The 12243-nt window shown below is 41.8% G+C and overlaps 1 protein-coding gene across 2 annotated transcripts in view; it reads right to left on the bottom strand.

The window, feature by feature from the left end:
* Positions 1–12243, bottom strand: part of spock2 (SPARC (osteonectin), cwcv and kazal like domains proteoglycan 2) — a 28785-nt gene that overhangs the window by 6782 nt on the left and 9760 nt on the right. The window contains exons 2-5 of one of the 2 annotated variants that reach the window (XM_035173526.2): positions 8502–8510; positions 7908–7953; positions 953–1067; positions 505–610 (exon numbers count right to left, since the gene is read on the bottom strand). In XM_035173526.2, the coding sequence (XP_035029417.1) occupies positions 505–610; positions 953–1067; positions 7908–7953; positions 8502–8510 (276 nt within the window). The remainder of the gene's footprint in view (positions 1–504; positions 611–952; positions 1068–7907; positions 7954–8501; positions 8511–12243) is intronic. The other variant, XM_035173527.2, reaches the window with a different exon arrangement.

The following is a 12243-nucleotide window of genomic DNA, read 5'->3' as shown; positions in this document are numbered from 1 at the left end:
CCTGGTGTGGAGCTGCGGGATCATGGTCCCGATGCATGACCAATCAGTCAATCATGAACCAAACTCAAATGGACATTTGAACTTATGTGATAATACCTTAATTGACAGAAACCATCTTTGAGATAAGGCACAGATAGCGAAAGCTAATGCTATCTATGAAAACAGTCCAATAAATCCTTTCTTCTGGAAAAGAGTAATGTTCTGTTTTTTTGTGTGGATTTAACTTTATGGTCATTCTGGCAGCTGCAGGTTGTTGAGCTGTTGAATTGTATTGCATTTTTCTGACAGATTTCTCTTCTATTCCATTAACCATTCACTGTGATATAAATGGTTAAGGAATAATAACTCTCTTAGAATGATTAAACATAATAGCAGGTACAAACTATTGCTTCCTAAATGATCATATAGTTTGTAAAATGCATTATTGAGACATGAAACCACTGAAAGGAGATAAGCTGATTATTTGGAATGGATTTCCAGTCCTGCGTCTTTGTCTTAGTTTACCTTTGAGGCGTAGTTGTGTCCGTCTGATCCGCACACAGGCCCAGCGGAGGAGATGGGACAGGGCTGACAGTTTCCATCAGGAGACCTGAGGGCGGGCTGCTTCAGTCTGCAGCGGGACAGAGGACACAAACACTGAGTCCAGCTGTGCTAATTCAGAGCAGAGACGCGTCAGCAGCACTGAGCTGAACATGAAGCAAACAGCCCTCGTCCACATTGTCTGAACGTATTAGCTTATCATTAAACAACAGGCAGTCGTATTGCTCTGGTGCACGATCCAACTTTATTATTAGCACAGTGGCTGACAGGGAGAAACATCCCAGACCAGCTCGAGCCACAGACTGTGCGCTTGTTGTGTCGACCTCATGTTACTGTTACCGCATGAAGATTTTTTTTAATGTGTGTGTTATGGGATTTCATCTGTACCTGCCCAGAGGCTGCACACACTCACCTGTGCTCGAGTTTCTTGCGGTTGACGCACACAGCTCTTTGGTAGCCTTGGGCAATGCACACCTTGTGCCGGCTGCACTTAACCTTTTGACACGGGTCCTTGGTGGTGTCTACATCTGGGGGCGGGAAAAAACAGAAAAAGATGTTTGTTGTTGAGTACTTTGCTTTTACCATTTTCTCTATCATTCTCTGCACGTCATGCTTCTGTTCACTCGAATCCTGAATCTCTCCCCTCCATTTGCTCAGAATAACCTCAGAGTCAGTGTATTGTTAGACTGGTGCTTTATAGAAAGTAGAAAACCCTTTTTAAAAACACAACAGTCAAGAGACCTATCAGGATGGAGGGTATTAGTACTTGTTTTGAGTTTTTGTTTAAAGTCTCATTGAAAAAGATGATTTGTGCCGGAACAAAGAAAAGAAACAGCATTTGTCGCACCTCGCTGGTACATTTACTTATTTAAATATGATTACCCTTAAGGTGACCTGCAAAGACAAACATATCGTGCGATGTTGGCCTGCGTGGCTACCTCACTCCGCGTCATCCATCACACTCGCTGCAGCTGGCAGCTAATGCCGGACCGTGTGTCAGCAACCCAAACACACTCATATGTCACACCTGTCTGTTCCTAGCAGGCCTCCTGGAGCCCGACCTGGATGTCACACTCTATTCTCTTCAACTCCCACAGCTTTTATTCACTTACACCATCCATCGGCACGGCGCACCTGAATATGGCTTATTCACAGATTACTGTTGCAAAGTCCCGTCTCTGTGGCAGATGTGCTCGCGCATCACACGTTCATTCATCCCCCTGCTCTACTGTATCCTGTTTTTATGGCACTGTTATAATTTAGCAAGGAGGCTTAGGATCGCCTCTCTTGTCCTCTCCAGTGGCTGAATACATTAATGCTGCCGACATCACAGGATTATTGAGCCGAACCGACGGATATCTGATTTGAGAAGCAAATCCAAAACAACACACACACCCCCTGTCAGGGCTGAGCTGGTTGTATAACTGACTGACTGACTGCTCTGCTGCTGCGGAGAAACAGTGAGGCTCGCAGGCATTAATGCCCACATGCAGACTCCTCATCCATTTTGACTGTCAACATCGGAGCCTTATTCTCTGGTCGCCCAGTATCCTGGTTGGCACTGATAGTGTGGAGCATCTCCGTGAACAATATCACACACATCTCACAGCTTTTCTCTATTTCTGTCTGTCCCTGCCTTACTAGCGCCTTCTCCCGCTCTCCCTCTTTTGTCACTGCATTTTCTTGTCTTTGCAGATTTGCTGTTTCACCCCCAGTCCAATTCACACCATCCGCTGAATCAGGGGGCGCAGCAGCCAATACATTCCTTTGGACACTGGATGAGGAAATCAAGGTAGTGATAGGCAGCACAGTAAGTGGCAAGGCAAGAATATGTAGCCTTAATTTCAATCCACACAATGAAGATTTAACAAGTAATTATAACAAAGTGTGGCACTGGACGACACGGCCAAAAATTATACAAAGATAGAAATGTTCATGTCAGTTGATATCGCGATAAATTTCACAACATCTGATTTCAGTTCAAAGACATTTTACAAATCAGAGGTACCTCCTCATTGTGTTTGCACAATGCACGGGCAATATATCAATATATACACTATATTAAACCATTGTTATATTGCTACTGATTACTGATACTATTGCAATAGTTATTGATGTTGTATTATTGTCCAGCAGAAGCAAAATACACAGAGTAGATAATCCTGCTTTTCTAATAGTAAAATCTCGTTGGTAGCAAGCGGCTACAATGCTGGCGCGGCGTTGTGTTGTGAACACAGAAACATAAGGTGGCTGCCTGAGCCTCATGTTAATTTAACAGGCTTCCACAGATTAAAGCGGTGCCTGCGATGATGACGTTTCCATAGCAACAGGCGCTCTTGCAGTTCAATCTGGTGTTTCTGAGAACTCTCTCTCTCCCACTCCAGTTTCTGAAACCCCCATCATGCAATCATGTCCATCATTCTACCTTTCTTCCTTCTTTCGACATTCCTTTGTCTTCCCATTGTATCAGACATCTTCACTGTGTGTTCTCATTCTTTGTTCGCCCGCATGTTCATTATTTCCTTCAACGCATCCACTCTCTGTGTTCAACCCCTGATTCACCCACCTACTTCCATTTTTACTTTTTTGAAACTCTCTCCTTTGGTGTTAAACTAAAGCCTGCAGCAGCGAACCTCTCCTAATTAGGCTCCTGTGCCTCGGTTTGATCCAGTCCAGATTTGCATGAGGTTTATCTCTGCAGATTGGGGCCACATCCTCATCATTAACCCTCTTATCTTATTTTTACACACTCAGACTCTAATATCGTCAGTGCCATCTTGTCTTCTAGGAAGCAGTAAGGACAAGAAATTCTCCGTTTGTCTGCAATTGTTAGTCCAGGCTTGAATCCCCACAGTCACACACAAAATGACCACCAAGAAAAGAGCAAAGGTCTTGAACTTGAACTTGCATTAATTAATACTGCATACTGAACCTGTAAACAAGGTTCGTAAAAGTAGCAAGACAAACAGTAAAGCTGTGCACTATAAAACCTAAACGGTGCTTAAGCTGCATGCTGTAAAACCAAAATAAAGCTAAAGCTACATGCTGTTAAACAAAAATAGAGATAAAGCAACATGCCGTAAAACCAAAACAGGGCTAAATCTGCATGTCATAAAACCAAAAACAGTGCTAAAGCTGCATGTTGTAAAACCAAAAAAGAGCTAAAGCGGCATGCTGTAAAACCAAAACAGAGCTAAAGCTCCTAAAAAAGTTCTGACAAACCTTTAAAGCTGCTACTTTCAAACTATACACAGCCCTTTGATCTATTTGGTTTTCTAAATATAGTAAGGCTAGCTGTTCCTTCCGGCCTCTATGCTAAGCTAAACTAATCAGACAGTAGCTTAAGCTTCATGTTTAGCATACAGACTAGCCAAACGAAAAAGAAAAAAAATCAGGGTCTAATGATTAGTTTTTAATATGTGTTAATCCAACACACTGAGACGTTTGCAGTCTTGAATGTGGGGTTTTGAGTTTGATAGAAGCAGCCCCAGGTGGCTAGAGAAGAGAGCGCGGAAAGGGGTGACACTGGGAAAGTTTTTGGAGTGTGAAGGTGAGAAGGGCAGCAGTGGTCCCTGGAGGATCGTATCAGTTGTTTTTGGAGGTTGAGAGTTGTAGTCGTCCCGACACAAGATGTGTGCAACTTGTACAAGAGCGCTGGACAGACTCCTCTGGGGGAGAGTCTGCTTTGTTGGATTACTGTGGATTAACAACGTGTTAGTGGAGAGGGTCTTACAGAGGGCAGGATTTTTCCAAGGCAAAATAAAAGATCTGCTCCATCTTCCATCTATTGCTGCAGATTTCAACAAGGTGTTTAATGGCAATTTACTGTGGGTGCATGTGTGGTCAGCCCAAGCCCCAATATCTATCAAAGGCCTCAAGAGGTATTAAACTCTAGACCTTGTTGAGTGTGGACTCAGCATGTTTTCCTATCTCCTTAGCGTCTGCCATTGATCTGAAACCATTGATTTGCCAGAAAGCGTTGAATCACCATTCACCTGGCCTCTCTGGCTGAGATAAGCTTCTAGGAAGCCAAGATAGTCTTAAATGTGTATGTATAAAAAGAGTCCTGTGAATGCAGTGCACAAACACGTGAGAGTTGCTGTGTTTGTGCATGTGCGAGTGTGCATTTACTTGTTTGTTCTTACAAATCCAAATTACAACTGTTCTCCTGCAGTGTTTGGTGTCTTAAGGGCAAGGTGATTCAATCAGTTGCTGGATTGATGAATTGACTGTAGAAATCCACAGCAAATTACCCTGACCTCTCTCTCACTGAGCGCAGTGCCAGCTGAAGTGGAGTCAGCCACTGCAGTGTCTGAATGCAAATTTCTACCTCGCTCTATTATTGGCGTTGACGGTCTGCATGTCAGGAGTGTTGACAGTTCAAACGCTCTGTCTTACTCCGCATGGCGGCGCAGCGGCTGGAGCTGCCCGGCTGAGAGATGAGGCCTGCGGGCTCACCCAATCCCGGGTGTAAAGACATCACAATGATTTAGGGACATCTCACAGGGACAAATCTCCTCTTTTTCCCTCCTTCGTTTTATTAAACCATTTAAAAGAGATGGCAGATCAATGGGAGGGAGGTAGCACACTAGTGTCAAGAGGAGAAAAAGGGAAATAGATAAATGAAGGGCCCTGTGGTTTGTGAAATAAAAGTAGTGAAGTGCTTTTCATCTGCTAACCTGAGGCAAGTATTTAAAACTTTGGTACAGTTTCATAAAAGCTTAGCACACACGGCTGAACTCTACATTATAGAGATGCCACTTGTGATGGTGGTCGATGTCAGTTCGGTCGACTCAGAGGAAAAATGGTGTATTATTTCTGCTCTATTGCTGAACTAGCAAATCTGAGAAAGCCAGTCTTATGATCCAATCAGAGTGCCAATGCTTTTTCATACTAACATTGGCATGATCAAGGTTGTGTCAATGTCTTATAAATCATAATTTGGGTATTGTTAAGGTAAGTTTTTAGGGTTATCCAACTAAAACTTGGTTAAGGTTAGGAAAGGCGAGTGGTGGAAGTTCATGAGGAGGCGAAGGCATCTAGCACCTCAATCTCTACACCTTTATTTTCACCTCATTCACCTCAAAGGGTTACTAGTTAGGACATGGACAGAGACATTGGAATTGAATGTAACTCATGAGATGTAGAACTGTCCAATAAGGAATTAACCTGGGAGGTTATTTAATGAAACGTCAATGTCAACTAAATAGATTCTCCCAGCTTTAGACGACACTCTGCACCACCATCATCAAACTGATCAATGAGGGAATGTCTTTGAGAAGAATCAAGCTCCATCTTCCCATCGGTCGAGAAACTACAGCTTGCACTTAAGCTGTAGTTCTCTAGAGGCTTGTGGTGCCTGATCTCAATGTAAATACAGTCAATACTTGGTGAATGCTCTTTGTCTTTAAATCATTGCAGGAATTTCTCAGTTGATATTTGTATTTCTGTAAATCTATATCCAATGTCCTGGCTTAATCTGTTATTGAAACCCTAGAAATAAATAGAGATATTTTAACACATACAAAGATTACACAGCTTTCTGTATGTTTGCTACAAATGCAACAATAATGAAAAATCAAATGTGCTGTAGCCTTGTTGTTGGCGCTGTATGTGAGAATGCAAATGTCCAAGTGAGTTGCTCTACCAACATTATCCTATTGTTGTGGACGTGTCTGACCATCTCCTGCCCAGAGTTCATCCCTAAAAACATCTACAGTTTTTAGATCTGAAGCAAAATGATTCCTCTTTAAAGATGAATAGAAAACAAAGACAGTTAATAACTGTCTTCATTTTCAGCCCATCATACTCTTACACTAATTAACTTGCCTTCTCCCTCCAGTCCACAATTTCCTCATCACCAAACTGCCGTAGAGTCGACAGGAATAACGTTGATGTAATTTGCTTCACATTAAATCAATGTCTCATCCTCATCTTGTGCTTTTACTTCTATCACCCTGGCCTTTCATTGGAAACCATAAGTGGTCCTTTGTTAAGCTCTTGGAAATTGCGCTAATGGACTCTGCCATTCAGCTTAGTTCATCTAAGCTGCAAATCAAGTGTCATGACTTCATCTTGTGGCGGCTCAATTAAGACCGGAGTCAAGGAGCGGACCTCAGTGGTTCAGCCTCTCCACACGGCTCCTGCTTGAGAGCAGCAGACGAGGAGGAAAAGGAGGAAGCAGAAGGAAGTGGCGATAGGTTGTTGAGCCAATGTTTAGCATCTCCTGGGGGAGACACATCGGACCCACTCAGGCGGACAAAAACAGAGCGCTAACATCTTGCAACCTTTTTGCAGATGAACCCCAACAGAAGCGCACAGAGAGTGCAGGACCAGAGTACAAACATGGTTCAGTGCTGTCTAATATAATGAACTAACCCTAACCCTGACCATCTGGGAGGCATCGCAGTTCGAACACAGGCCACAGAATCTGTCTCCATCCCTCAGGACAGGCGACTGACTCACTTTCACAAAATCATGTGACCTTCACTTCCTCAGCATGAATGCCATGCAGTTTAATAAGCTTTTTTAATATATTTAGCTTTTATGAATTATGTTCGTGCCTGGAATCTGAGCAGGTGAGGATACATTTCAATATTTTGAATCTGAAATCACCCTTCATACGGAAATGTCATGAACGCTGAAAGCAAATAAATCTTCCGTTTCATAATTCGTGATATGGCATAAAATCTCATGTTCATGCCTTGTCTTATGCTAGCTGAACCTTCAGGGAGTATTGCATTAGGGGTTGTTATTTTTTTACTTTCAGGACAAATAAAAGAATAATTGAGGAGGACAACCTTATTCTAAAGCTGCTTTCAGATATGCACTGAAGTCCAGATGTTTCTTGACATTTTCTGAAAGGCCTGTATGTTAGAACGCAAACATCTGAGTCAGTTGCTCTAGACATTTTCTACAACTTTTTTTTTTTTTTTTTATCAGACCACTGGTAAAATGTCCAGAAAATGTCTAGTGGGCCCATGTCAGAATACAGTGGGAAAGTGTCTGGAAAATTCATGGACTCAATTTTGCAGGTATTTTCCAGAGTTCATGTCGGAAAACAGTTTTATGCTAATAGTACCTCAAGGGAACTTTCTCAGTAGGACGAGGAAAACACGTTTTTTTTTCTTATAAATACTACTATAGGCCAATATGGTATGTAATGTACAGAGAACTTACTATCAAGCAGAAATAATTTGAACCAACCAAAATCTATTATTTACTCAACAGAATGCCGTGCATGATAGTAATTTTCTTTTTTTTTTAAAAGGCACAAACATAATCCCATAAAGGTGTGACTGTAAAGTAACATTAAATTACATTAATGGACTAATATAGCTAGAAAGACATGAGATTTTGAGACTTACTGTCATTTGAGCCCTGATTTTCATCCCAAGTACGGACGTCATCATCCTGCAGAAACACAAAGAAAACAGTCTTTTATTAGCGCGTGCAGGATAATTCACACTGCAGGCCTGAGCACACAGTGTCGCTGATAGCAAAAAACATTAACACTGTCATCTGCACAGAGGAGGAGTGATGTCGTTTACATTATCCTTGCACACTGACTATAATGTGTACATTAGTCTTGCAGCATGATGATTAGTTGAGTGAGTCACACACAGCGGAGACAGGCGAGTATCTACTGTGGCTGATCCGTGTGGAAATGAGCCCAACATATCTGCACTCGCTGTCTATATGTGTGAGACATATGGCTTCGGGGGGCGAGCTGCCTTTTAAGTCTTTTCTTTTTTCCTTTACTTGATTATAACATGAATCGCTCTTATTAAAATAGGCAACTTGAAGGAGATGATGTAAAAAAAAGAGAGGCGGGGAGGAGGATGGATGGAGAATGAGAGATAATGACACAAAAAGACCAGGGAATGTGTCATGAATGAAGACGACATCATCATACAAAGGTAGCGGGAGAATTGTGGGAGAATAAAACGGAGAGAACTGACCTCTACCTCCTGGTGGAATGACAGCAAGAAAGAGAGAGAAGAGCCAATATTAGTGAGGAAGAGACATGTATATTTAGATACAGGGTATTAAGCTGCAATCAATGACACTGGAAAGCCACAAGAAAGTTTTTATGTTCATATTGAAGCAAATAACCTTAAATGAAGTGAAGGTTATTAACCAGCAGCTTGGCAATAAAAAAACAAAAACACTTCAAACGTCATCACATTTTATTTAAATATGGCAAACACATTTTTGGAGGATTACTTGTGTTACTCGCAATACTTTTTGCGTGATTTCTCAATACAATTCTTTTTTACCTCACAATACATTTAGCTTCATCTCATAATACTTTTGCACAACCTCACAATACTCGCCCTCTTCTAGTCCTTCTGAGCCATATGTAGCTCGTCTTCTCCCACCACAGCCCCACAGTATGGATCAACTTATTGGATTTTGCTTTGAACGGGCATAAAGTACTGATTTAATACTGCTGCTCAATAAGGCATGGTTATATCCTTGATGAAAATAAACTAAAATGAACGCAGTATGGTGATCTGCAGGATGCTCTTGGATTCATTATGGGAATGAGAAACTCTTGCCAGATAATACGAAACTATTGCAAGGGAACGTAAAAGCAATTCAGCATGAACCTTCAACGGCTCCGTTGATTGATGTATGGAAATAAAGAAAATAAAAATCAGACAGAAAAAAAGATGAAGCCTCGACAGAAATCTATATATTCGTATCGTATTCCCATCATTAAGAAGCTGATTAAGAAATTATGAAGAAGCTTTAATATTAAATCAAAATCATCACACACTCATAGTAGGGACTTTTCTAAAGGAATTTGTTAATGCTGACACTGAAAATTCAAGATGGAGTGAGTGCATTCAGTTAAACACAAATCCGCCTGTGCTACTTTCAATAAATAAGGGATCCCATAGGAGACAGTCCAGATCCAAAGCCTTTTGAGCATATTTGCTGTGTCTGAACATGAGTCATTTCAAGAAATTTACAATCGGCCAACTCCCCCTGCTCCTCCTTAGCGATGACTTACTCATCACCGTAAACATTTACTGTACGGGAAGCGTGTGCCAAACAGCTCCCTGGAAGGCGATGAATCCTGACACAACACATGAAATAAGCAGCCCTCATGAAAGCCGGGACCTTTTTCCTTGACCCTTACAGTTTTAGTTCACAGAGGTAAATATTTTCATCGCTTGCAAGCACTCCAAACACCACAACGCTGAAATCTACCAAACCGCACCGCTGTTCGCTTCTCATCCTCTCTGCTCGCCGCGGCGTTAAGCTCACTTCCCCTTCTCGATCAAATAAAGATCACTTCCAGTAAACTGCCGTGCCTCTGGATTTTTTAACTCAACACTCCAGCTGAGCTTCATGAATGATTGTCAGTCATGCAGTTTAACCTTGTTGGGCCTAATGGAGTCAAGCATTAGCAGGGTATAATACCTCAAAGAGTTTATGACCTGGCCATTAATCTAACACCTCCCATGTCTCCTTTATTGATGCTTCAGCTCCTGCATTATTTAGCAGCCTCTCTGTGTTTGTGTTTCTGCCAAAACCGATGAGAGTGTCCTGCTGCGCTGACAAGACGGGAAATCAATGAATTCATAAAGGAACGGTTGCAGAAAATGTATTCGGGGAAAATAAATTCTACTGAGTGTACAATGAAATTGAGAATGAAACGCAGAGCGTGGCGACAAGTTGAGCACACAGCAGAGGAGTTGCATCACTCTGGAAAAAAAAAGAGAGCAAAGTTGTGATGAAAAGGCTGCTGGTTTTTACACACATGTGATTAAAGGAAACTGGATGAGAGCTGGAAACACTCGGCTGTACCCAGGAGCTCTGTGATTTACCTGATAACATCATATCAGAGCAACTCTTGTTAAACAGAGCGGAGCAGCTTACCCTCCGCTTCAAACAAGGCAGACTGTTTGCCTCGCTGCCGGGCTCCACTGCACTGATTGGCAGATCACAGTATCTCTCATATCTCTGTACCTGATAAGTCTCTTCACTGAAAAACTGGACTCAACTCCAGAGGAACTGCACAGTGGCAAAGAAATCTCTAGACTAGAATTACTGCCCTGCAGTTATATTACATAGTGCAGTTTCAGTCTGCATCATTTTTTTCCCATACTCAGATAAGATAATTTTGAACTTTGACCTTTTATCACTGACATCTAATCAGTTAATCTTTGAATCCAAGATACATTGGGTCAAGATTTGAAGAAACTTGAGTTGTTCATGCTCAAGAGGCTAAAAACAGGTTATGTTAGGCCACAGGGGCCTTGACCTTCGACCACAGTTTTGCTTCTTTGAAATCAAAAATGCCAAAATCCAATCCCTTCATTCCTTAAGTCCAAGTAAACATTTGTACCAAATTTAAAGAAATTCCTTAAAGGCGTATTTGAGATATTATGTTCACAAGCATGGGACAGAGGGACGGACAAGCCTAAATATAAAGCCACCTGGCATAAAGTATGAAACGTATGTGAAAGACTAAGATTCTGTTATTTGGGGGGGATAAAGTCGTCTAAACAGGAAAGCAGTAGAAATGAATGTAAGGGTCTATGCGTGTCTATCTGACAGGTCATGTGTGTGTGACTGACGGGTGTTCCTGGGTAAATGTCAGCTGTCAGGTGAACTTAGGGTTCAGTGTGGTTATCCTGAGGGGTTTGTTCGTGGTGACAGCGGGAGGGCGTCGAAGCCTCATCAGTAACAAAGGACACAGTAATATCACTCATGTGGAGATCCGTGCAGGCATATCTGCCGGATGAAGGTTCCTACTTGACCTTTTCCTCACAATTATTGTTAATATCTGCCTTTTGTGAATTCATCCACCCATGCAGAACAGCACAGGGCTGCGATGTACGAGCTGCATCTTGCATCAAAAAGCACCACGGGTCATAACATTTACAGCAGAAGCCAATTTCAGCCCACACAGACCCCCAGTCTCAGATTTTTTCTGGCCAAAACCTTTACATGAGTGAAGCTTCAGAGCTGCTGCAAAGTAAACACAAGCATCAAGGGAGATCCCAGTCTGTAAATGTAAGCCAGTTCCTAGCTTTGATTTTAAAAAGATGCCAAAAAAGGTCATTTCTGTTTGCCTGCTCCTTGATGAGAAACCAAACAGAGGTTCGGGTTTGATTAAACAAAAACAATTGAGTGTGTAAAAAAGTTTGAAACTCATTTTGAAATGCAGATCATGTCAAAATATCAAGACTTATACATATTGGTCCATGTCCCTCAGAATAACACATTTAAACATCAGTTTCATTCACTGAAAATAGCAGAGCGGTTTTCCTTTCACTGCTATGGTTTAGGTATACACAGGTTTTTTTAAACCTGCTAAACAAGGCAATGGACACCTTTCCCATTACCAGTAGAGGAGTTTGCCTTTCTGTTGTTCCCCAATTAATCAAGTTGCACATCACAAATGCGCTGGGAACCAAAACACTAGAAACCAATGCATTGGAAACCAATACATCAGACACCTAGCTGTCTTGCCAGCGTTGCATCTTGCACAATAAGAAAAAAAAAAAATGTGAAAACTAAAATATGCGCAAACACACGCATATTAAATGTTGGCCATAATGCAGAAAAAGGTGCAAAAACAAAGAAAATAGAGAACTACAGCCAATGAAAATCTGTGTCTACTGCAGAGTCAATTGATACGGGAGTTAATTGTATCCATTCCCATTGCAGACAAAAGCCAAATGT

This window comes from Hippoglossus stenolepis, chromosome 12, assembly GCF_022539355.2.
Source record: "Hippoglossus stenolepis isolate QCI-W04-F060 chromosome 12, HSTE1.2, whole genome shotgun sequence".
Taxonomy (NCBI): domain Eukaryota; kingdom Metazoa; phylum Chordata; class Actinopteri; order Pleuronectiformes; family Pleuronectidae; genus Hippoglossus; species Hippoglossus stenolepis.
The sequence above is the reverse complement of the archived record's forward strand: the minus strand, read 5'-3'. Positions and strand labels throughout refer to the sequence as shown.